This window comes from Scyliorhinus canicula, chromosome 9 (assembly GCF_902713615.1).
Source record: "Scyliorhinus canicula chromosome 9, sScyCan1.1, whole genome shotgun sequence".
NCBI classification, from domain to species: domain Eukaryota; kingdom Metazoa; phylum Chordata; class Chondrichthyes; order Carcharhiniformes; family Scyliorhinidae; genus Scyliorhinus; species Scyliorhinus canicula.
In genome coordinates, this window is record NC_052154.1 from 70843316 (window position 1) to 70865871 (window position 22556).

The window sequence follows — 22556 nt, forward strand, 5'->3', positions numbered from 1 at the left end:
GGGCATTGCCTCAAGCAGGATGACCAGTTATAACCCCCGGGGTAACGGACAGGTTGCGAGGGAGAATGGTATTGTCTGGAAGACCGTCCTACTGACCTTGTGGTCCAGAAATCTCCCAGTCTCCCGTTGGCAGGAGGTCCTCCCAGACGCCCACCACTCCATCCGGTCGCTGCTCTGCACTGCAACTAACCAAACACCTCACGAACGTTCCCTTGTCTTCCCCAGGAAGTCTTCCTCAGGGACCCCGCTCCTGACCTGGCTGGCAGCCCCCGGGTCCCTCCTGCCCCGGAAACACGTGCAGGCGCACAAATCGGACCCGTTGGTCGAGAGAGTCCAACTGCTCCACGCTAACCCGCAATACACATACGTGGAGTACCCCGACGGCCGACAAGACACGGTCTCTCTACAGGACCTGGACCCGCCAGATCCCCTCCATCGCCCTCGCCACCAGCCCCACCCTCACCGGCACCTCTCACCATAACCCCCTTCCCTGGGCAACCGTTTTTCCCAGCTATGCCCGGATCCCCCCGCCCACAACTGCACTCTATAGACGCTCCCCTCCCTGTTCCACCAACCCTCTCACCTGCGCCACCTAGAGGATTAGATGGCCCCTCCCCGGTCCGACCATCCTCACCAGCGCCATCTCGGGGTGTTGAAACTGCCATGGGGACCAGATCTACGCTCCCGAAGTCACAGACGCCTGCACCTCCATCGACGTCTCCGCCGATCGCAAAGGACAACCAGGGCTCCCGACCGTCTGATCGAGTCATTATGAACTATTGATGGACTTTTTCGAATGTGACATGTACACAACCTATTGCCAGAATTATAAAACTGTAGATGTCTCTGTAAATAGTTACGGGCCAGTGGGCAGCCGCCGTACGAGAGGAGTGCAATACCCTATCACTAGTCATACTACCAGTTATGCTATTCCACCCGCACGGACCGCCAGCTATGGCTGGACGATCAAGCAGCCCCCCCCTCCGCCCGGTTCTTTTTTCCAACAGGGGGTGAATGTGGTAGTATGACTAGAGGTACTACAGTACCTGGGAGTGCTGAGCCACCATTGGTGGAGAAGGCTCGCTGCTCATTGGCCCAATGGTTTGTAATCCATTGGTCAGACTATAAGGTAGCTCCGCCCATTGAGGCGGGGTATAAGAACCCATGTTTCCCCTGCAGCTTCCTTTTCTGTACTTGAGCTGCTGGGGAAACATCTTGTCGATTAAAGCCTTCAATTCGGACTACATCCTCGTTTCTGTGGTCATTGATAGTGTATCACCACTTACAAGGAATTACAGCAGGGTGCTCTGGCACACATCCTGATGACTAGATAAGCTGACAGTGGACAATTATTCAGGGACATTCTGCCCCTGTCTCTTGACTAGGGAATGATTTTTTTCCCCTTAACGTGCCAGTGTGCTTCAGTTGGTAACATTCCCACTTCTAAGTAAAAATGCCAAAATTCTATTGCTTAAGCCCATGATCTGTTTTGAAATTGTAATGCAGTATTGAGGATATGGGAAGAACATAGGAGCTGGAGTAGGCCATTCAGCCCCTCGAGTATGTTTCACCATTCAATCAGATCATGGTTGATCTTCTACCTCAACACCATCTTCGCGCATTGTGTCCATATCCCTTAGTGTCACTGATATCCTAAAATTTGGGCAGTACATTGGCACAATGGTTAGCACTGCTGCCTCAGCACCAAGGTCTCGGGTTAGATTCCAGCCTTGGGTGACTGTCTGTGTGGAGCTTAAATGTTCTCCCGTGTCTGCGTGGATTTCCTCTGGGTACTCCGGCTTCCTCCCACAGTCCAAAGATGTGCAGGTTAGGTGGATTGGGCATGCTGAGTTGCCGCTTAGCGTCCAAAGATGTGCAGGTTGGGTGGATTGGGCATGCTGAATTGCCGCTTAGTGTCCAAAGATGTGCAGGTTAGGTGGATTGAGCATGCTGAATTGCCGCTTAGTGTCCAGAGATGTGCAGGTTAGGTGGGGTTATGGAAATAGGATGGGGGATTGAGCCTCGGTAGGGTGCTCTTTCAGAGCCTCCTAATGTAGGGATTCCATGGAAATCTATTGACCTCGGCTTTGAACATATTCAATGATTGAGCCTCCACAGATAGCGGTGTGGGGCAGAGAATTCCAAAGATACAGCACCCAGAGAGTGAAGAAATTCTTCCTTACCTCAGCCTAAATGGCCGACCTATTACTCTGAGGCTGCGTCCACTGATTCTAAACCCCACAAGCAGGGGAAATATGCTTTTATGCACCTAGTATGTTGAGGGCTGTAAGAATTCTGTACACTTGAATGATCACCTCTCATTCTTCTAAACTGTAGAGAATACAGGCCCAGTGCCTTCGACCGCTTCTCATAGGACAATCCTGCCATCCCAAGGATTCGTCTGCAGTGAATGTTGCACTCCCTATATAGTCTGCAAAGTGCCATCCCGTAATAAAATGTTAAACAGAGGTCCTCTCTACTGGTGATAAAGATCTAAAGAAACAAAGATTTGCACATTTTATCGTATCTTTTACAGCCAATGAAGCTTTTTGAAATGTAGTCACTGTTGTAATGAAGAAAACACAGCAACCAACTTTCTCAAGCAATCTTCTACAAACAGTGGTGCAACAATAATCAGAAAATCTGCTTTTATGATACTGATGGATAAATATCAACCAAGGCACTGGGGATAACCCCCTTGCTCTTCCTCAAAGTAATGCAATATAGGATTGTTTACATCTCCCTGACAGAATAGGTAGAATCTTGATTTAACTTTGCATTTTAAAGACAGCGCACTCTCCGTACTGCACAGATTTCTATACTGAAGTGTTGGAGTGGGATGTTAATTCACTATCTTGTGATTTAAAAGCAAGAATGCTACCAAATGAGTCACACCATATCTGGCCAAAGCATTTCTCCCCTATCCTGGTCAGCATTCTTCCATAAATCATTCAGCTGACCCATACATGCTTGTGACTTGATTCTTTGATCATTGATTGCCATGGGCCTTCATTGCAAGGAAGTTTTAGAGGACAAATTTAAATTACTAATTGCTTTGAAATTCTCCCAATAGCTTGAATTAATTCCAGTGCCTGCAACACGGTGGCACAGTTGTTCACACTGCTGCCTCACAGGGCCAGAGATCCGGGTTTGATTCTGGCCTTGGGGGTCTGTCTGTGTGGAGTTTGCACATTCTCCCCGTGTCTGTGTGGGTTTTCGTCGGGTGCTCTGGTTTCCTCTTACAGTCCAAAGCTATGCAGGTTTGTTGGATTGGCCATGATCAATGTGTGGGGTTACGGGGATAGGCTGGGGGAGTGAGCGTTCTTTTGCAGGGTCAGTGCACACTCATTGGGCTGAATGACCTCATTCTGCATATGGGGATTCTACGAACATTATTTTAAGCATTAAGGATCAACGTGTGTTGTGCTTTCATTTGAAGAGATTCTGTTGTCACCATAAGTCAGTTGTTTCTCTCTTTGTGGGTTCAAGTCCCCCACCACAACACGATGGAACATTAATGATAGAATAAACGTACTGATCATCAGAGGAGAGATTAACACAAAGCCTGCCTGCTCAGATGATATAATAAAAGATCCCATGTCATTATTCAAAGGGCAGCTAACTGTCCTGATGTCCTGCCCACCACAATCCTCCCTCAAGCAACATCAGAAAAATAGATTTACTCCTAATTAAATTGCTGCTGAGAAAATTGTGTTTGATTTATCTACAGAACAAGAACAATTTACAAATTTAAATTGGCATCGGAGTACCAGACAAATCCTGGTGAAATTCCCCCCTAAAAGATCCTGCAATAAATGCAACATATGTGTGATGGAACCATCAATTCACTAGACACATGCTTTAAGATATGAACAGTGGTTTTAATCTACTTACAACAGAGCCAGCCTGTTCCACGTTGAACTCCCGATGAACTGAACGACTGGCTCTGAGCATTGGTATTCATACAGCAGTCCAGGGGGAGGAGTCATGGGCGGAGCCAAGGGTGGAGCCCTGTACAAACTCCTAAGCATGCCCAGCGCTACTCCCCCTCGTGGTCGGGCAACGCAACTGCGCTTACAATGCATGGTCTCATGTATATACAAGTGTGAATTACGGAGTTACATTCACCACAATGTGTTCAGAATCCTGGGCTGGATTCTCCGCAGTCCCGCACCAAAATCGCGTTTGACGTGGAGGCGGAGAATCGATGTTTACGTGGGAAGCGTGGCCGGCGCCGCTCCCACGATTCTCCGGTCCCTGGAGAATTGCTCGCTCGCAGATTACGCAGCGCGGCTGGGGTAGCCATTGACGAATGCTGGCCCAGCGATTCTCTGGGCAAAACTGGTCGTGTTCCCGATGGCGTGGTTCTAACCACATGTTGCCGGTCGGGAACCTCGGGTGGCGGCTGCAGACTCAGTCCGCGGCTCCCTGGTGGGGGGGAATCGAGTACGGTGGGGGGTGGCTCGGATCCACGGGCGCGCACCATCTCGGGGGGGCCTACATTCTCGATGTCCACAGTCCGAGTCCCCCATGGCGCAAGGCCGCTGGAGGCCTCCGCCGTGCGCATGTGCGTACTCCCGACGGGAAGTGCGGAGTTGTGTTCCCCGGAGCCTGGATCCGCGGCCAGAGATGCGAGAAGCACTCCGGGGCCCTGTTCGCCCCCTGCAGGTAAGTAAATCGCTCTTGACTTTTAAAAAAAATTTAGAGTGGCCAATTATTTTTTTTCCAATTAAGGGGCAATTTAGCGTGGCCAATCCACCTACCCTGCACATCTTTGGGTTGTGGGGGCGAAACCCACGCAAACATGGGGAGAATGTGCAAACTCGGCATGGACATTGACCCAGAGCCGGGATCGAACCTGGGACCTCGGCGCCGTGAGTCCACAATGTTAATCCACTGCGCCACCGTGCTGCCCGCTCTTGACTTTTTAAAGGAAAAGTAAGAGTGAAACGCCAGCGTTTATATGCCGGCGTGGAGGCATGGTTCCATTTTTGGAGAATCCAGCCCCTTGTTTTAAGAGCAGAAGTGGCCACGGGTAGTATCTGGCATCAGATAAGTGGCTCAGTGGAGGTTGCTAGGGCTGTTTGGGACACCCGGAACCCAGTCGCTGTGGTGCGCGTTTCGCCCGGAACGTACAGATTGTGGCACCTGGGTTAAAAATGGCGGCGGCAGCAGGAGCGGCGCAGCAACGGGGTTGAGAGCAACAAACCCTGGGATGTTGCTGGTTAATTATAGCAGCAGCTCGGAGGAGGAGGAAGGCCCGGCTGGGGAAGGGCCGCGGCGTCGAGCAGAGGGAGCAGTTGGCGGGACCGAGTGAGTAACTGAGACCGGAAGAAGAGCTGGTGTGTGCATCGAAAGGAGATTCCCGGAGCCAAGGCTGAATCAATATTATACACAACACCCAAACTGGCCAGTCCCGGCTCGTGTTTATATTCCACTCGATCCTCCCATTTTTCTGTATCCAATTCTGTCACCAAGAACAAAGAGGTGATGGTTCAGGTAGAGTCCCAGGAGGGGGAATTATCATATTTAGAGTTTCTTATATGGCCAAAGAGACAGGGGAAGCAGACATTTGGGGTGACTAATATCAGGTGGATAATACAAGTGAGAACCAGAGTAAACATCGGAAGTTCAGAGGTGAAATGAAAAAACAGGGAAATAATAACAGCAAAGTGAGAGTATGAAAAGTGAATGGTAGTTAATATAAAAGGGAATCCAAAAGTCATCAGTAGGCATTTAAATAATAAAAGGATTGTGAAATGAGAGTGGGGCTGATCAGAGGCCAAAAAAGGGGATTTATGCATGGATTTACTAAATTAGTAATTAACCAAGAGAGAAGATGCTGTCAAAGTCAGTGACTGAGGAGGTAACTGAGACAATGGATGGGCTAAAAATTGAGGTTTACGAAAGGTTGTTGTATTTGATAAGGACTGAAAGGATTGCTTCTGAGGATGCTGAGGAAATAAAAGTGGACATTGTGGAGGTACATCCTTCTTTGAAACGGATAGTCCCAGAGGACTGGAGAATTGCAAATATTATAAGTGTCTCCCTTGTGCCCATAACTTCCTGCCAGTCTTCCTTTTGCTGATAACAAATGTGAACTGTCCATTCAACCTGAAAGGCTACAAATCCCTGCAATGATTTACAACAGGGCCCTCTCCAGGTGTTATCTGTGATTAGCTCATTCATAGTTAACTTTATTCTGTCTAAAATCCCAATATGCAACATCCTGTCAAGTGAAGCTTGGAATAGTCATGTGATGCTAAAACAACAATTGACTACAAGTTTAATCAGAATCAGAAAATAGTATGTTGAATGATTATTAGATTAAGCTAAAACTAAGGGTGGTATCATGCCCGGTACAGGCTTGGAGGCCCGAATGGTCTGTTTCTGTGCTTTGTTTGTTACACTTGTGTTCAAAAAAACTGGTATAAGGTTAAAGACAGCATCTACAGGCCATTCAGTCTAACCTCATTGGTGGGGAAACAATAATCCAGGACAAAATTAAAGTCAGTTGGACAAGATTAATTGAGGAAAGCCAGCATAGATTGTTTAAAGATAAATTATGTTTAACTAATTCGATTCAGCTTTTTGATGAGTTGACAAAGGGGGATTGAAGATGGTAGAGTAGTTGATCTGTGTACTTGTACTTCCAAAAGGCAATTGATAAAGTGCTCTTGTTAGCAAAGTTGAGCTCCATGGAATAAAATAAACAGTGATGGTGTGGTTCCAAAGTTGGCTCACTGACAGAAAGCATAGAGCAGTATTGAACAGTTTGGGCAAGAGGAAGGTATTACTGGTGTTCCCCAGGTGTCAGTATTACAACCATTGCTTTTAAGCACAACACTTCATGACTCAGACTTGGAGCACGGTGGCGCAGTGGGTTTGCCCTGTTGCTTCACGGCGCCAAGGTCCCAGGTTCGATCCGGGCTCTGGGTCACTGTCCGTGTGGAGTTTGCACATTCTCCCCGGTTTGCGTGGGTTTCGCCCCCAGAACCCAAGATGTTCAGGCTAGGTGGATTGGCCATGCTAAATTGGCCCTTAATTGGAAAAAATGAATTGAGTACTCTAAATTTAAAAAAAAGACTCCGACTTGGGTGGACAGCACTTTGCAGCTGACACAAAACTTTGAACTATTGTGAACTGTGAGGTGATAGTGGTAGACTTTAAGAGAAGGTAGACAGGCTGATGGAATGCACATGGCAGCTGAAATTTAATCCAGAGAACTGTGAAGTGATATGTTTTGGTAGGAAGAATGAGGAGTGGAATTATAAATTTAAAGGATATAATTCCAAAGAAGTTGCAGGAACCTGAGGATAAATGTGCACAAATTGTCAGTGGTGGTAGAGAATGGTGAGAAAGTGGTTAAAAAGGGTTTATATAAATTGAGGTATGGAGTCCAAAAGCAAGGAAGTTATGATGAATTTTTATCAGATACTAATTCAGCCTCAACTGGAGTATTGTGTCCAATTCTGAGACACAATAGGAAGGATGTAGGTACAGAAAAGGTGAATGAGAATGGTTCCTGGATTGAGGGATTTCAGTGACATGGATAGATTTGAAAGGCTGCAATTGTACTTCTTGGGAGAAGGTAGCAAGGAGATATGACAGGTGTTTAAATTCATGAATGGTTGAGACAGGGTAGATAGGGAGAAACTTCTGTTGGCAGAGAGTTGTGATCTGGAGGATATCGATTTAAGGTCATTGGCAAAAGAAGCATTGGTGACACGAGGAAAACATTTTTTAGGCAGTGAGTGGTTAGGATCTGGATTGTAGAATCCCTGCAGTGCAGAAGGAGGCCATTCGGCCCATCAAGTCTGCACCGACACTTTGAAAGAGCACCCTCACCTCAGCCCACACTCTGCAGTATCCCTGTAACCCTGCCAAACCTACGGGTCAATTTTAACATGGCCAATCCACCTAACGTGCACATCTTTGGACTATGGCAGGAAAACGGAGGAAATCCACACAGACATGGGGAGAAAATACAAACTCCACACAAACTATCACCAAAGGCCGGAATTGAACCCGGTTCCCTGGTGCTGTGAGGCAGCAGTGCTAATCAATGTGCCGCCATTCCTGAAAGTATGATGACGACAGATTCAATCGTGGCTTTTGAAAAGGAATTGGATTAGCACCCTGAAGGTTAAAGAAAAATTAAAGGTTAAGGAGAAAGGGCAGGGAAGCTGAGTTGGTCTTGCAGAGAGCTGTCATAGACTCAACAGGCCGAATGGCCCCCTTCTTTTACTAATCCATAATAACTATTCCTCTCTCCCTTGTATGCTTATCCAGTTTCCTGTTAAATATATCTATATTATTCACCTGAACTTTCTGTGGAGCGGGTTTCACATTCTCATCACTCTGATCAAACAAGTTTCCTCTGAATTCCCTTGGTGGCTGTTTTATATTGATGGCCTCTAGTTTTGCCCTTTCCCACAAGTGAAAGCTGTCTTCTGTATCCACTCTATTGAATATGCGAATTAGGAGCAGAAGTCGGCAATTCAGCCCTTCGGGCCGCTCCACCATTCAATCAGAACATGGCTGATGTTGTCCTGGTCTCAGATCCACCGCCTTACCTGTTCCCCATATCCATTTGACCCATTTTTTTCTCTCTTTAAAAAAAAAAAATTTAGAGTATCCAATTAATTTTTTCCAATTAAGTGGCAATTTAGCGAGGCCAATCCACCTACTCAGCACATCTTTGGGTTGTGGGGGCGAAACCCACGCAAACACTGGGAGAATGTGCAAACTCCAAATGGACAGTGACTCAGAGCCGGGATTGAACCTGGGATCTTGGTGCCTTGAGGCAGCTGTGCTAACCACTGCGCCACATTGCTGCCTTCTTTAACCCATTTTTAAAAGTCAAGAATATGTCTATTTGAAACCATTTAATGACCCTGGTTCCACCGCACAATGGGGCAGCGAGTTCCACAAATTCACCACCCTCTGCGGGAAGTAGTTCCTCCTCATCTCAGTTCTAAATCTACTGCCTCTCAATCTATATCTGTGACCTTGCATTATAGATTGCCCCACAAGGGGGAACATAACCTTTTAAATTCCTTCATGAGGTCACTCCTTAGCTTTGACTTTTGAAGAGAAAAGAGAACCAGCTTGTTCATCCTGTCCTGATAGGTAAATCCTTCCTGATTTGATATCAGCTTTGTGAATCTTCTTTGTACCTTCAGTGCGTCTATATTATTTTAGTAATATGGTAATCAGAACTGTACACAGTAAATTGCGTACGAGTAAGGCCTAACCAAGGCTTGATGCAAGTTCAGCATAATTTCAGTGTTCATTTCAGTTCTGTTCCTCTAGGGGAAAGAGTTTGCTTTTATGATGGCCCTATTAACCTGTCATTACATTGGCGATCTGTATATTTATACTCCTAGATCCCTTTGTTGCTCTACCCCATTTAGATTCTTAGATGCCAAGTAATACAGAAGTTTTATCCTCATCGTGTATTGAGTTCTTTAATGTTCCTACTCTCCAGCAATAATAAATACATTGTGTCATCATATTTTAGTGCATTAGGTCGTATCTTTGCATTCTGTTAAAAAAATTAACATGTAGCAGATGAGGGGATCTATATTTTATGTTTTTGCAAGTTAGCATCTGTGGTAGTGACCTTTGGTTGACTGAGGACTGTAATATTTAAGGCACAGAATGTACCAAGGGTTGATACTTTTGAAACTGCCTCAGGACAGGGGCAGAACTCTGTTGGGAGAAACTAGCAGGCCACACTGACCAGTTCAAGTGGCAGAAGGAACAGCAATAAGTGGTGAGCAGTGGTTGCTCAGATGAGTGCAGGGCTGGAGGAGGCAGCTAGGTTGCTAGCTTTGTGTTGCTACGGTTATCAGTCCAGTGAAGTGAATAGTAGCTGCTGGCTTTGTGAAGCTGGGAGTGGGGTTCTGTTCAGAGTGGCGAGTGAGCTGGAATTGTGCTGATAACTGGATGCTGGGCTCCAGGGGGATCCAGCCTCGGGAGGTGAACTGAACACTGGGAGCTAAGCAGTCATTCGGACAATCTGAGCTGAAGTGGCTGCTGAGGAAATCAGAAACTATATCCTCAAAAGAGAGAAACTGAAACCCCTCAGGAGGAAGACAAAGTTTTAAATAATTTTTGTGCTACACTGATGTTTGGATGAGTTGTTGGGAAAATTCAGAGGACCAGTCTTGTTTTTTTTTATAAATTTAGATTATCCAATTTTTTCCAATTATTGGGGCAATTTAGTGTGGCCAATCCACCTACTCTGCACATTTTTGGGTTGTGGGGGTGAAACCCACGCAAACACGGGGAGAATGTGCAAACTCCACACGGACAGTGAACCAGAGCCGGGATCGAACCTGGGACCTCAGCGCCGTGAGGCAGCTGTGCTAACCACTAGGCCACCGTGCTGCCCGACCAGTCTTCTTGTTGTCTGCCATTTAATGTGCAGTTTATGGTGTATTTGCCCACAGTTTGCCTGTCACTTCATGTTTACCTCATGTTAATTTTGGATGTTAGATTATTAGATAGGTAGCGTTGACTGTTAGTTTTGCTGTATCCATTTAGAGCCGTGGAATATTGTGGCTTAATTCAGGCTATATTGTGGCCCAGTATTAAGTAACTGGGCTTTCAAATTTTGTCCACTTTACAACAAAGGTTACTGGTCCCTAACTGGATTTTAACAACATTTGTGGGTCTGCTCTGGGATTGTGACAGACAATAATTCTCTACATTCCCTGCTGCAAACTGGGGAGGGAGTACAATGAGGGAAGCATATATGTGAGAGAGAGATTAGAAATTAGAGAGAAACAAAGATGTGCAATTTTTAAAAATGTAGTGTAAAAAAAGTATTCAATCGTTATTTGAATCCTCTGTTTGGATTTTGCTCAGCACAATGCAGTATTAGTTGAAACTGTTATATGATTTTTTTTTTAAACTGGCAATACAGAGTGCAATGCCAACGCTTGCCTGTCCCAGAGAGTGTAATGGGGATGTTCAAGGAATTGGAAGAGGAGCTGGATGACAGTGTTCAACACGATGGTCGCATACGCAGCTTCCCGCACCAACGAGGCAACTGGTCAACGCTTGTGTATTTGGAATGTGAGTCACGGATCTTAAACTTCAGCAAATCTGGACACTGAAATCGGAAAACATGTAAACAAACGGGAGGGATTTTCTGCTCCCGATTTTGGCAGGTGGGATCGGGAGCAGCAAATCCAGCGAGAGGACCAAAATGTGATTTACGCTGTGGGATTTCCTGTTGTGATTATCCCTTCCCCCTGCTGATGATGTAACGGATGAATGCCCCGATTGCTATTAAAATATATTAACATCTGGTTATCAGGCCCCTATGCCCAATGACAACCCCCCCATTACATAATCTATTCACGTTGGGGTGAGGGCACACCGTCACACCATATGTGCCTGCAGTACTGGGGTGGTGGTGGGGGGGGGGGGGGCACCAGTGTGATGTTGTAGGGCCCACCTCCTCAAATCTTTTCATCCCCCCCCCCCACCCCCGCGGCCACAGCGCCACTCTGCCCAAAAATTTTAAAATTCAGCCCAAAATATATTGTGATGCCAGTACAAATTCTGAATGAAAAGGAAGTTCGATTTACATACAGTATTGTCACACCCTCAGGTTCTTCCAAGGTGCTTCAGTGCAACCAGATTGACATTGAAGTGTAATCAGTGTTGATAGAATAGCAAATGTACCACAGTCAATCTGAGCAGACCAGGATCACTGATATCTTATTACTTATCGTTGGTATTGATTGACAAAGAAATGTTGGCTCGGCCAAGGGAAGACCGCATTTTGGTGTATCTTATTGTTTACGGACTGTGGAATCTTGCACATTGGGTAGCAGTGCGTTTCTCAGCTGAGCAGAAACAGTTTGCTGTGCAAATGGTCTTGGGTTTGTTTGCTATCATGCAAGATAAATATTCTACACAATGAGAGTTCATTATTATGCATGTACCTGGAGTACTGATGCATTCTGATTAATCTGAGTACTTTCGCAATACTGGTATATAATAAAGTGACAAAGAAGATCAAAGTTCAGTAAAACAGACGAGAGCTTTCTTTAATTCCACAAAAGCCTCAATAATAGAAAACAGCAAAAATATTTTTTCAATGGCATGTTTACAAAACTGTGTTTTAACACAAACCCTGCATTCATCACAGAAACATCTGTGACATTCCCAACCCCATGCAAAAATATTGAATGGATTTAACGGTAATCATTTCCCATCGTCAGTATCTGAATGAGAAAACTATCAAAAGGATGACGAGACACTCCAAAAGGGAAATGAGCAGGAACAGTCGAGAATTCACTTTTACTCCTAGCCAACCCTGATTGTAGTTATTATGTATTAGGACACCAGCTGCAATAACCATTACCTTGACTTTACTAGTCTTGTATCTTACAATTGCTTTGTGACACATCCATATCTTGTTTCGGGTTTATTGGCTACATTCTGATCACACTGTTTTCCTATCAGATTGTTAATTCCAACTGCCTACTAATGAATTATCTTAATTGCATCAAAATTCATCTTTAAAGATCGCATATTGGTGTCCAGGTTTGATGAAATCTAGAGTGTAATTCAATCATCATGAAGAAGATATTGCTTCAATGTGCATGATGTTATTTCAGTTTCATTTATCATATATACTCTTATCAAATGATACAATGATTTAAAAAAGAAATTCCAATTAAGGGCCAATTTTAATGCGGCCAATCCACCTACCCTTCACATCTTTGGGTTGTGGGGGTGAGACCCACACAGACACAGGGAGAATATGCAAACCCCACATGGACAGTGACCAGGGCCGGGATTGAACCCATGTCCTCAGTGCTGTGAGGCAACAATGCTAACCACTGCGCCATCATGCCATCCGATAAAATGATTCTAATGTCCATTACCCTGATATTCATGTCGGGTGAATTTTAAAATTAACCACCAAAATCTCTCCAGTATCGAAAAAGTACTTGTATTAATATGCAGATTAGATTGAGGTTGCTCAAGAAGTAATGCTGCAAAGTTATGATTATTGAATTAATTTAGACGTATTAAGTTTATTGACTAAATATTGCAAGTTGAGCAGCTACTTTGACTAGCAGAGTTAACAGTTTTCCTGAAATTATTTTCTATTGAAAAGTAAAGTTACCATATTCCCAGATGACCATAGGCTGCTTTCCCCTTTGAGGGGGAGAGCTGACTGGTGGTGATTTAACTTATGGGTCACCACACTTCAGGCGAGGGGCAAGGTTGAGAAGGCGTGGTCTTCATGAATAACCTCAGCTGGTACAGGGAATTGAACCCGCGCTGTTGGCCTTGCTCTGCATCACAAACCAGCTGTCCAGCCAACAGGGCTGAACCAGACCCCTTGCCACCCAAAGATCAGAGTTTCAAAGAATCTGAGTTTTGAAAGAATTATTGGATTTTAATGAGTGATGGAGTGATATTCTCATTTGTTGTGCACACAAACTAAGTGTCTCCATTGAGACACTTATACATTTCTCTTGGATGATCTTTAAAAAAAAAAAATTAGAGTACCCAATTCATTTTTTCCCAATGGCAGGATGTTCTCTGTATTGCTTCTTGTTAAGTTGTTGCTGTATCTAATTTTAACCACTGGTAGGGGCTGTAACAAATGCCTTGTATTAGCTTGATGATAAATCTTTAAAGTTAACGGAGCAGGATAGGACCTTTGTGCAGAAGAACACGATCGTCTTTTCGGAATTTTTCTAAAATGTAAATTTTATCACTGCTGAGGCCCTTGAAGAATATTTTCCTCCCTGTTATGTAGCTTGCATGATCTCAGTTATTGAAATTCCTCTCTTGTGCTTCCATTGAAAACCATGAGATGTGCAAATTCAGAATTGGTTAGACTAAAGAACAGCCCCCTCATGGCCCATGTTATAGTTTGTTCCGCAAATGCCTTGAGAGAAATAATTTATTTGAAGGGCTCCACTGGCAGCGGTCAAACTTGTGGTTTAAATAAGTTGAAATAAATCTTTGGTAAAGCAATCATTTTTATTTTAAACCAAAATTACAACAGCTAGTATTTCCTTCCCTTCCAACAATTGGATAAAATATTATGCTGTTTGATGCAGCATGGTCAGCGGAATATATTTTCAAGTCCACCCAGATGAACCCTGAATGATAGCCACAGGATTATTGTAAGAAGATAATTATATATTTGCTGTGATCCATTATGACATTTCATTGTTTTCGACTGGGGAAAAGTATCTTTGCTCCACAAGTTTAAAACTGGCGTGTATTATAATATATTTTGGGATTGGCGCAGGAATGTAATAACATTGAGTGAAGAAGTTAATTACAATACAATAGCAATTATAGCCGTGACTCCCTCTGTCAGTAAAACATTAATAGTAGCAGTGCTCCAAACATTCTGACAGATGCATACTCCGACTGATTTTCCTATTGTTATGATTCTCATAGAGACCAATAACTTTTAAAAGAAATATTAATTTCCCAGTGTCCAACACAAATAATCACACAAAAAGATTTGATGTTTTAAGACTTCTATTGTAACAAACTAAAATCAACATGAACTAAATATTACTTAGGCAATTCATATATTAAACTAAAGAAAATATATTCTCTATTAGCTTCTTAACACAACCGAAAATCCCATGCCATGTTTATAGTAGCACTGTGGCTTCACAGCGCCAGGGTCCCAGGTTCGATTCCCAGCTTGGGTCACTTTTCTAAGCGGAGTCTGCACGTTCTCCCCGTGTCTGCATGGGTTTCCTCCAGATGCTCTGGTTCCCTCCCACAAGTCCCAAAGACATGCTAGTTAGGTGAATTGGACATTCTGAATTCTCTCCCTCTGTGTACCCGAACAGGCGCCAGAATGTGTCGACTAGGGGATTTTCACAGTAACTTCATTGCAGTGTTAATGTAAGCCTACTTGTGACAATAAAGATTATCATATAAATTACACCGTACTCTTAAGTAGAAATGTAATCTTAAGTTTAAAGCTTCTCCCAGCTTTAACAGGATCTCTTTTCCCTGCCCCACCAGGGTGAATCTTTCAGTGCCATTTTTAAACAAAGTCCTCTTCACTCAATCTTATGAGCATGCTTGAATGGATTCCTAGTAGCAATGCTCCCATTGATGACTCTTTGGTACTTAACTCTCCGCAAGCTTTGTTTCTTCAAACAGGGGATCCACCCGTGGGAACCTATTTGAAGGTTAACCCATAAACCCTTTTCTCCTCTGCTTGGCATAGCAGCATTTGTGGGTCTTCTCTGAATCTCTCTAACTGATTCTGAGAGTCTGGGTTTGCATGCAGCAAGGATAGTTGTCTCCTCTTTTGTGTCCAGGGATTAAACTTGCACCTTACTTTCAGTCGGTTTTCACTTGGCTCCCTGCCCGAGTATGGCAACCAGGTCACATGAACTTGTCTTCAGGCAGGTTTGTAGCAGGTCACATCCCTCTCCAAACTACTCTTATATCTTGAATTAATGGAGACGGTTTAAAACATATCCTCTTTATAAATTCTAGGGTTTGTTACTCTATGCACTGACCTCTTGATGTTGTTGTTGGGGAAGGAACTGCATACTATACCAAGATACTGCCCAAAGAGAGAGAGAAAAACCTATGGGAACCATCTCACACACCTCTAACCAAAGAGTACCAATTGCGAGTGCCTTTGGAACAAAAGATGCTATGAGAAAAGTGTAACATTAAAAAAATATAGTCTCAACCAAGCAAAGGAGGTAGAAGTCAATGATTCCAATAGAAGCGAGAATCTGTGATTTAGTCATCATTGTCTGGTTAAACATATATTTTGTAAAGAGGTTGCATGACTTTGTTTTTAAAATCCATATTACCCCGGCTTCTTTCAGATTACCCTGAAGTGGAGTTTGTGGAACTTATTGATCTGCTGTTGACCCATTTGCAGATGCATAATCTGCCAATGGCTCGGCTAGCAGAGTTTCATATCAGTCTGTCACAGACTGTGGTGCTGCGCTATCATTGGATAAACATCTTTGTGGAGTCCTTAAAGGAAAAGATGACCTCCTTTGACAGGTAGGATTGAAGTTACTGTGTTATTGTAGCATAAATATATCAGTCTGAGGCAATGAATAAAATGTATTTGATCTTTAGTAGTTACAACTGATTAATACAATAAACATATAGATATTAGATAATAACATGGTTAAAATGTTTGTGTTACTTTTGGTACCATGTTTTGGTACCTGGTATGATCTGTTCAGGTCATCTTGTGGTTAGGATGTGTTACCCTCACTGCTGCAGGCCAGGTTCAATTTGTGGTCAGCGAATTACTTTACAAAACCATTTGAAACCTGAAAATGTAGTAGATAGTGAGGAGGACAGTAACCGACTTCAAAATGACATAGGCAGACTCATGAAAAAGGCAGATAAAACTTAACACCGAGAAATGTGAAGTAATTCATTTTCATAGGAAGAATGAGGAGAGACTAAATGGTTCATAAGGGTGGGGGGTGGGGGATTCAGGAACAGAGCAAAGGTGGTGTTTGTACACGTTTTTGAAGGTGGCAGGACAAATTGAGATGGCTGTTCAAAAAGAACATACAGGATCCTTGGCTTTATAAATAGAGACATAGAGTACAAAGAATGTACACTTTGAGTGGTTAGAATGTGGAACTCAACCTGCAAAGGGTAACTGAAATGAATAGCATAGATGTATTCAGGGGAAGCTAGTTAAACGCATGAGGGAGGAATGAATCGAAGGATATATTAATTGGGTTAGATGAAGATGGGTGACAGTTGTTATGGAGCCTAAACAATGTCATGGGCACATTGGGCCAAATAGCCAATTTCTTACTGTAACTACTATGCAAGTTCTGCTTAACTGTGAATTTACTGAGAAAGGGAACTGGGTACATACTAGATTCCAAAAATTTATGAGCTATAGGAAAGAGCAGGGGAATGGGTCTAAATGATTAGCTCTACCAAAGGGCTAGCACAGGCACAGTGGGTTGAATGGTAGCCTCTTGTACTGTATCATTCTATGATTCCCTTGTGTTTTTCCATTCTTCATCTCTTCTTTATGACCGCAGGAGAGATAGTCTCTATAAGCTTAGAACTTTCATGCAGCAATGTATGAATCTCTGAAGCTAGACTAAAGTATCCAAATTGGAAAATGCTGCAAGAACTTCCATTTATAAAGCGTCTTTCATGACCTTGAGTCCCAGAAAACTTTACAGCCAATTAAATACTTTAGTTGTGTAGTCACTGTTGTAATGTAGCTTAATAACATTTGTGTCTGGAATTTCTCCATTATACTGCAGGTTCTACTGTGTTTCAGATAAAGTGAAGATCTACATTAATCAAGAGAATACCAGGTACAAGGACCTATTGTGACAGTTATTATGGCTGCACTATGCATAAACTGCTCCCAGGAGTGCTTTTGAAACTGTGAAAAGCCACAGAAGTCTTTGAGATTTGTTAAAATAACTAAGCCCCTCACCAGTGATTACACCAGATTCTTTGGAGTCTTTTATTCTGAAGAGCTGTCCTTCTGATAAACAATCCCTGATGAGAATTAAAGAACACCAACTGAGAAGTATCTTGTAGTTGAATAACATCAAAGCAGGGCATACATCTGAGGCTGCCTCTGTCTTCCACTGTCAAATAAACTTTTATTATGATGTGACTTGTACAGCACTCTTCAAGAACCCTGGTATAAAATTGCACAGGATTGCCTGTGATCTGTTACAAAGGGCAGGGACATTTGTCATGATTGTAATTTATAAACAGTAAAAATAACTCCTCCACTCTTGCTCGTTAGCTGCCCTCTTTTTCACTCACTGATAATTCTGACTCCTCATTGTTCTAATTCTGACAAGGCATTTGTTTTTTAAACTCAAAATTGGTTGAAAGAAAAACTCTTAATACTTAACAGCTTGTATCCAATCATTAATCTGAGTTTCTTGCACTTAGACTCTGTTAATGGAAATGCTAAAGTCTAATATGGTTGCCCTTGACTATACCCCTGACACACTGTAATCCATAAAATCACCATTTGGGGTGTTCTCAATAATAGATTAACCTTATGAATTATGGCCCTGCTTCCTCAGCATTTCAAAGTGATGTTTTTAAAAATTCTTTAATGGGATATGGGCGTCGCTGGCTAGGTCAGTATTTTTATTGCCGAACCCTAATTTCCCTTGAGAATAAACTCGGTTTGTTCTCACTGGAACAACGGAGGTTGAGGGGCGGCCTGATAGAGGTCTACAAAATTATGAGGGGCATAGACAGAGTGGATAGTGAGAGGCTTTTTCCCAGGGTAGAGGGGTCAATTACTAGGGGGCATAGATTTAAGGTGCAAGGGGCAAGGTTTAGAGGAGATGTACGAGGCAAGTTTTTTTTTTTACACAGAGGGTAGTGGTTGCCTGGAACTCGCTGCCGGAGGAGGTGGTGGAAGCAGGGATGATAGTGGTACCTTGACAAATACATGAATAGGATGGGATTAGAGGGATACGGACCCACGAAGTGTGGAAGATTTTAGTTTAGATGGGCAGCATGGTCGGCACAGGCTTGGAGGGCTGAAGGGCCTGTTCCTGTGCTCTACTTTTCTTTGTTCTTTGAGAAGGGGGTTATGAGCCGCCTTCTTGAACCGCTGCATTCCTTGTGGCATAGGTACATCCACAGTACTGTTATAGAACAGTACAGCACAGTACAGGCCCTTCAGCCCATGTAGCTAAGTTTCCATGGTTAAAAATATTGAATTGAGCCAACCAATTTTGTTTATGATCCATGTGCGTACCTGAGAACAGGATGGCAAATTCTTCTGTTCGTCATCATTGCAAAATGAGTCAGGCATCCTGAGAAATACTGAAGAACTAGTCTGTGGTAGCTGCTGATTCTGAAGGATTATGAGATTGTAATGATGCCGGCTAACTTTGAATTTACTGAAATAACCCTTCCTCGCTCTCGTAGCCAGGTGTTCATATTACAAGCCTGTGTCAGGGTTGCAGTGATACAGCAGATCACAACAACTAAACTCAATTTAAGCTACACTCCTCAAGAGATTGCATGCAAGACTCTGAAGTTTGGATATGGTTTGGGGGTTATGACCTCTAGTTAATGGGAGATCTGTAGCAGCTGTGGGTCTTTCCTATCCTATCACGTGACAGAAAGGGCCAGTAATGAAAGACTTTTTATTTTGCTCCGCCAATATTGTTTCATGAAGTTTTTCTAATTCTTACACAGGACCTTCCTTGGTTTAGAGGTTTCAGCTGGCAGCAGTTATTTACAGGAAGTTGTCAACGAGGTGGATAAATCTATGAAGGAGTTCGATCTGAAAACTTATTATAAGGTTCGACCCCTTTTATAATCTAAGCTGTGTCTCGGAGTACATCACCAATGATTTATTATACAACACATGAACTACTTTGCAAGATTTTTGGTATTTTAGAACCACATTTCATAAGTTTTATTGCTTTAAAATTGGTACAGCTTAAAATTTTAGGATACTGGGTGGCACAGTGGTTAGCACTGCTGCCTCACGGCACTGAGGACCTAGGTTCAATACCAGTCCCAGGTCGCTGTCCGTGTAGAGTTTGCACATTCTCTCCGTGTCTGTGTGGGTCTCACCTCCACAACCCAAATATGTGCAGGGCAGCACAGTAGCACAGCATTTAGCACAGTTGCTTCACAGCTCCAGGGTCCCAGGTTCGATTCCTGGCTTGGGTCACTGTCTGCGGAGTCTGCACGTTCTCCCCGTTCAATTCAGACCCGGGTTCAATTCTGGCCTTAGATGACTGTGTGGAGTTTGCACTTTCAACCCGTGTCTGTGTGGGTTTTTATAATAATCTTTATTGTCACAAGTAGGCTTACATTAACACTGCAATGAAGTGACTGTGACTGTGACAAGCCCCTAGTCGCCACACTCCGGCGCCTGTTCTGGTACACGGAGAATTCAGAACGTCCAAATTACCTAACAGCACGTCTTTTTGAGATTTGTGGGAGGAAACCAGAGCACCCGGATGAAACTCGCGCAGACACAGGGAGAATGTGCAGACTCCACACAGACAGTGACCCAAGCCAGGAATTGAACCTGGGACCCTGGAACTGTGAAGCAACAGTGCTACCCACTGTGCTACCGTGCTGCCCCTACAGGTGTGTCGATTTTCTCCCACAGTCCAAAGATGGACCAGGTTAGGTGGATTGGCCAAGATAAATTGCCCCTTAATGATTATGTATGTGCAGGTTAGGTGGGTGGGCTTACGGGAATAAGGAGTAAGTCTAGGTAGGGTGCTCTTTCAGAGGGTCGGAGAAGACTGGATGAGCGAAATGGCCTCCTGCACTGAAGGAATTTTATGATCTATGTTGTACTTCACAGGAATGTAATTGAACAAAAAAATGACACAGCCAAAGAAATTAATAAAATATTAGGGGTGACAAAATGTTTGATCAAAGAGGTAAGTTTTAAAGAGGATTGAAAGTGGAGAGACAGAGTCCATTTCATGTGTTCACTCAACATGTTTTGTATATGTCTGTAAGATCACCCCTCCGATGTGTTTCTCCACTTTTACCTCATAACTGAGACATTTTTCATTGGACTCAGCCTCATGGTTCTTTTTCTGCATCATCCTCCAGCACTCAATATATTCTGCTGTGTTTCAGCAGCAAGAAGTGAACTTGACACCCAAGGTTAGCTGACCAGGGCGCCACACATTTTGATCACAATTTCCTCTGACTCTTAGCTATGTGGTTGATTTACTTGGTATTGAAATCCTGACTGCTGGGATAAACCTATAAGGGCTAACTCTTTCTGGATTAAGCTAGTCTAGTCTCAGCTATTTGGCACAAATTGACAATTTCTGAGGCATGTGGAAAGGAAATTCACAATGCTCCTCCTAGTTGCTAGTTGAGTAATATTTTGAGAAAAAGTTACCTTTTATCTGATAAAAGCACCGGACTGTATCTGCTCATAATGATAAACAGTTTTTTCCTGATGCTGATACCTTCATTGTTGTAAGCACAAAAGATTCACTAAGGATGTAAAATGAAAAGCTATGGTATTAGCCTAATTTTGCAGTGTAGTTATTCTGTGACTGTTTTCTCCAAGCTGTGCCTTGTCTTCTGGTTTGTTTGTGCTGTAAACCCCGCCTGAATTATCCCACGAGTGCCAAATTCTTACCATATGGTAATTACTCCTTTTGGAAGGACAATGGTGGCTTTGCATGATATGACTAACATGCAGATATTTTTGGTGGACTCTGTAAAACGCGCAACAGATCAGATATAGAACAATTACAATCTAACAATTATAGAATAACAGAACAGACTTTTTAAAAATAAATTTAGAGTTCCCAATTATTTTTTGTAAGTAAGGGGCAATTTAGCGTGTCCAATCCACCTAACCTGTACATCTTTGGGTTGTTGGGTGAAACCCACACAGACACAGGGAGAATGTGCAAACTCCACATGGACAGTGACCCGGAGCCGGGAACGAACCTGGGTCCAAGGCGCCGCAAGGCAGCAGTGCTAACCACTGTAGCGCCGTGCACCCACACAACAGAATGGAATTGAGGGCCTAACCAGCATCTACAGAATCCATCAATGAAAAGCACTTAAGTCTTGCGCTTGTCTCAAACATCAAATTCTGCTTTTGTAAATAATGTTAAGGAAGTTCTGGCTTTAAAGATTTCACGTAGTAGTGCGGTATACTCTCTCATATATATATATATATATATTATATATATATATATAATAATTATCTCTTGAATTTTGACAGAAACCTTCCTTTCACATTAGTGTGGCCTGGTGTTTGGGGGATGTTACTGCTGAACTTGAAAAACACCAACAGGAGCTGCAGGTAGGTGCTGAAGTACAAGAACATAAAACCGCATCAAATGTCAAAATTAAATTGTTTACCAACAGGTGACTTAAAGTCATCATCAGAATAAGACTCAAAGCTTCAGATTACCTCAGCAAACCTGTTACTTTTATTGAATTCAATTTTAACACTTATCTTCAAAGCCAATTGTTTCTGTCTTGATGAGGGGTTCAATCTTATCAATGATTGAAAATACATTGGAATAGGGTGGCACATGGCGCAGTGGTTAGCTCTGGGACTACGGCGCTGAGGACCCGGGTCCGAATCCCGGCCCTGAGTATTGCGTGCAGTTTTGGTCGCCGCATTATAGGAAGGATGTGGAAGCATTGGAAAGGGTACAGAGGAGATTTACAAGGATGTTGCCTGGTATGGAGGGAAGATCTTACGAGGAAAGGCTGATGGACTTGAGGCTGTGTTCGTTAGAGAGAAGAACGTTAAGAGGTAACTTAATTGAGGCATACAAGATGATCAGAGGATTAGATAGGGTGGACATTGAGAGCCTTTTTCCTCGGATGGTGATGTCCAGCACGAGGGGACATAGCTTTAAATTGAGGGGAGATAGATATAGGACAGATGTCAGAGGTAGATTCTTTACTCAGAGAGTAGTAAGGGCGTGGAATGCCCTGCCTGCAACAGTAGTGGACTCGCCAACACTAAACGCATTCAAATGGTCATTGGATAGGCATATGGACGATAAGGAAAT

The 22556-nt window shown here is 43.4% G+C and overlaps 1 protein-coding gene across 6 annotated transcripts in view; it reads left to right on the plus strand.

The window, feature by feature from the left end:
- The first annotated feature begins 5119 nt into the window (after positions 1–5119).
- Positions 5120–22556, plus strand: part of usb1 (U6 snRNA biogenesis 1) — a 103714-nt gene continuing 86277 nt past the window's right edge. For 2 of the 6 annotated variants that reach the window (XM_038806885.1, XM_038806884.1), the window contains exons 1-6: positions 5121–5313; positions 10934–11085; positions 15867–16050; positions 17298–17351; positions 19222–19327; positions 21752–21832. In XM_038806885.1, coding sequence (XP_038662813.1) covers positions 5216–5313; positions 10934–11085; positions 15867–16050; positions 17298–17351; positions 19222–19327; positions 21752–21832 — 675 coding nt within the window. In that variant the 5' untranslated portion in view covers positions 5121–5215. Of the gene's footprint in view, positions 5343–5365; positions 5500–10933; positions 11086–15866; positions 16051–17297; positions 17352–19221; positions 19328–21751; positions 21833–22556 lie in introns of those variants that run through there. The other 4 variants (XM_038806883.1, XM_038806888.1, XM_038806887.1 and 1 more) reach the window with 4 other exon arrangements.